Source organism: Arachis duranensis, chromosome 9 (assembly GCF_000817695.3).
Source record: "Arachis duranensis cultivar V14167 chromosome 9, aradu.V14167.gnm2.J7QH, whole genome shotgun sequence".
Taxonomy (NCBI): Eukaryota; Viridiplantae; Streptophyta; class Magnoliopsida; order Fabales; family Fabaceae; genus Arachis; species Arachis duranensis.
The window spans coordinates 103611227-103613416 of NC_029780.3; the positions used below are offsets into that span (position 1 = coordinate 103611227).

The 2190-nt window shown below is 28.6% G+C and overlaps 1 protein-coding gene across 1 annotated transcript in view; it reads right to left on the minus strand.

The window, feature by feature from the left end:
- LOC107466484 (3-ketoacyl-CoA synthase 2-like) overlaps positions 1 to 1778 on the minus strand; it is a 3206-nt gene extending 1428 nt beyond the window's left edge. The window contains exon 1 of the mRNA XM_016085460.3: positions 1299 to 1778. Coding sequence (XP_015940946.1) covers positions 1299 to 1778 — 480 coding nt within the window. The remainder of the gene's footprint in view (positions 1 to 1298) is intronic.
- Between the last annotated feature and the right edge of the window lie 412 nt (positions 1779 to 2190).

Here is a 2190-nt window from a genome sequence, read left to right on the forward strand (position 1 = left end):
ATTTTTATATGAGTGGTGTCCTTCATACATACTAATGAATAATGATTCAATTAAAACTTAACTGAATAATGAATATTATAAAATATATATTTTAAAAATAATTTTATTAAAAATTATAATTTTAAACTTTTTCTTTGGTAAAAATAAACCAAATTAATAATTGACTTTTATACTAAATCTAATTGATTAATTGGTGAATAGTGATAAATTTTCAATTGAGTACCGCTAGGGAGCCAATGGTGTCCACCAAGAATCAAATTCTTAATCTTTTAGATCTAAAATTTTAATACCATGTCATGATACCACTCATCCTAAAAGCTTCAACTGATAAGAAAAGATAACACTAATAATTATATCTCTAATACTCCCTAAATCTCTATTATACATATTATACAAATATTCTATTAACTCTGTATACTTTCTCATAAATTATATACCATCATAAATTACTCATATTTAATTTTAAGGCGATCAAAAATCTTAATATATTTAACCTTGAAATAATGATATTTACTTTATAAATAAAATTAGGCATTCCGCCTGTCACAAAAAAGGGGACAATGGTCCCTCCCAAGTTTTAAATTTCTTTTATAAATTATATATAAATTTTAATTTAATTTTTTTAAAATATTTATTTTATTCTCATTTATATTATGAAATTAAATTTTGGTCCCTCTCTAAAATTGATCCTAGCTCCTCCGCCCTAGCATACATAAAGCATAGTACACTTTCTCGAAGTCACATAGGTCACAGCATATCATATTATGTATATAGTTTACTCTATTATGAAACGTATAGTCAATTTAAGCCCATTAGTAGTCCATGCATAGCAAATTAAAGAAAATAAACCTCATTTTTTATTTGTAGTTTCTAATTTATTAGTCAACCATGTTAGCTGTTAGTTGATAAATATATATTAAAATTAACTATTAAAATTAAATATTAATATAAAATATATTAAATATATTTTAAAAATAAATTNAATTTTGATATACACAGAATATTTTTTTTTCTCAATATAGTATTAATAAACGGTTAACTCGAGAATAGAGACAAAACAAAATTCAAAAATAATAATAACAACAATAAAAAAGAGATTTTATTTTAGAGAAATACTTCTTATCTTTTAAATTTTTAGTTTTTAATTTAAATAATATTATTTAATTAATTTAAATATTCACTTTTATAAGAAGTTATTTATTTTTTAATTTTTTTAAAATTGAATAATATAATAATTTTTAAAAAAATACCTAGTTGCACTGATTATTTATTTTACAAGTATGTTGAAATTGATGTACCTGTAAGAGTCTTTTGGCGAGATCAATGGCTACAAGTCCAGCACTACAACCCATGCCACTTAGATTATAACTCAAAATGTCATCCTTAAGCCTATAATGGTTCACAACCATTGAACTCAAAGATGGTGTTGTGTTCAACAAGCTACAATTTGTTACAATTATCCCTATCTCCTCTGCCTTCACTTTTGTCTTCCTCAAAACCTCATCAATGGCGCCAACCATCACCGATTCTGTCTCTTTCGCCGCCTCCGCTAAGCAAATGTTTGGGGGGATCTCCAATAAAGCCTCCGGCATGTGAGTCCTCTGGCCGAGGCCGGACTTATCTAAAATCTTCCTTTGAAAATCCAAGCTCTCATCTTGGAATCTGCCTGTGGACTTTAGGCACTCAAGGAACATGTCTTTAGTGCACATGCATTTCGGGTTAGGTTTGTAGCATGCAAAATCCAGTAGATAAACGTGTCTTCTTCTTTTAGGGTTCATAATAATAATGATGATGATGATAATAATAAGGTGAAATGTGGTTAGCCACCACAATGAAAGTGGAATATTATGATGAGAGGTTTCTTGAATGAGAGTGGTGGGGGAGTTTGAAAACATAATAAAAAGAACTAACAAGGCAAATAAAAATGGCACAAGAAAGATATTCATCACGATGAACTTTTGATATATATGTGGGATATACATAACTCTCACACAATTTATAGAAGCCGGTTTGTGCCTAAGTTGTTGAGTATATTAGAGGTCGATAAACCCGGCTCGGTTCGACCTGAAACCAAATACAACTATTGACCTAATAATTAAACCGGGCTATGTTTGGGCTTAGAATTACCGGGCTCGATCTAGTTAAGAAAGTAATTGTGAGTATATATCATTGGTGAGTGGTGACTTAGCT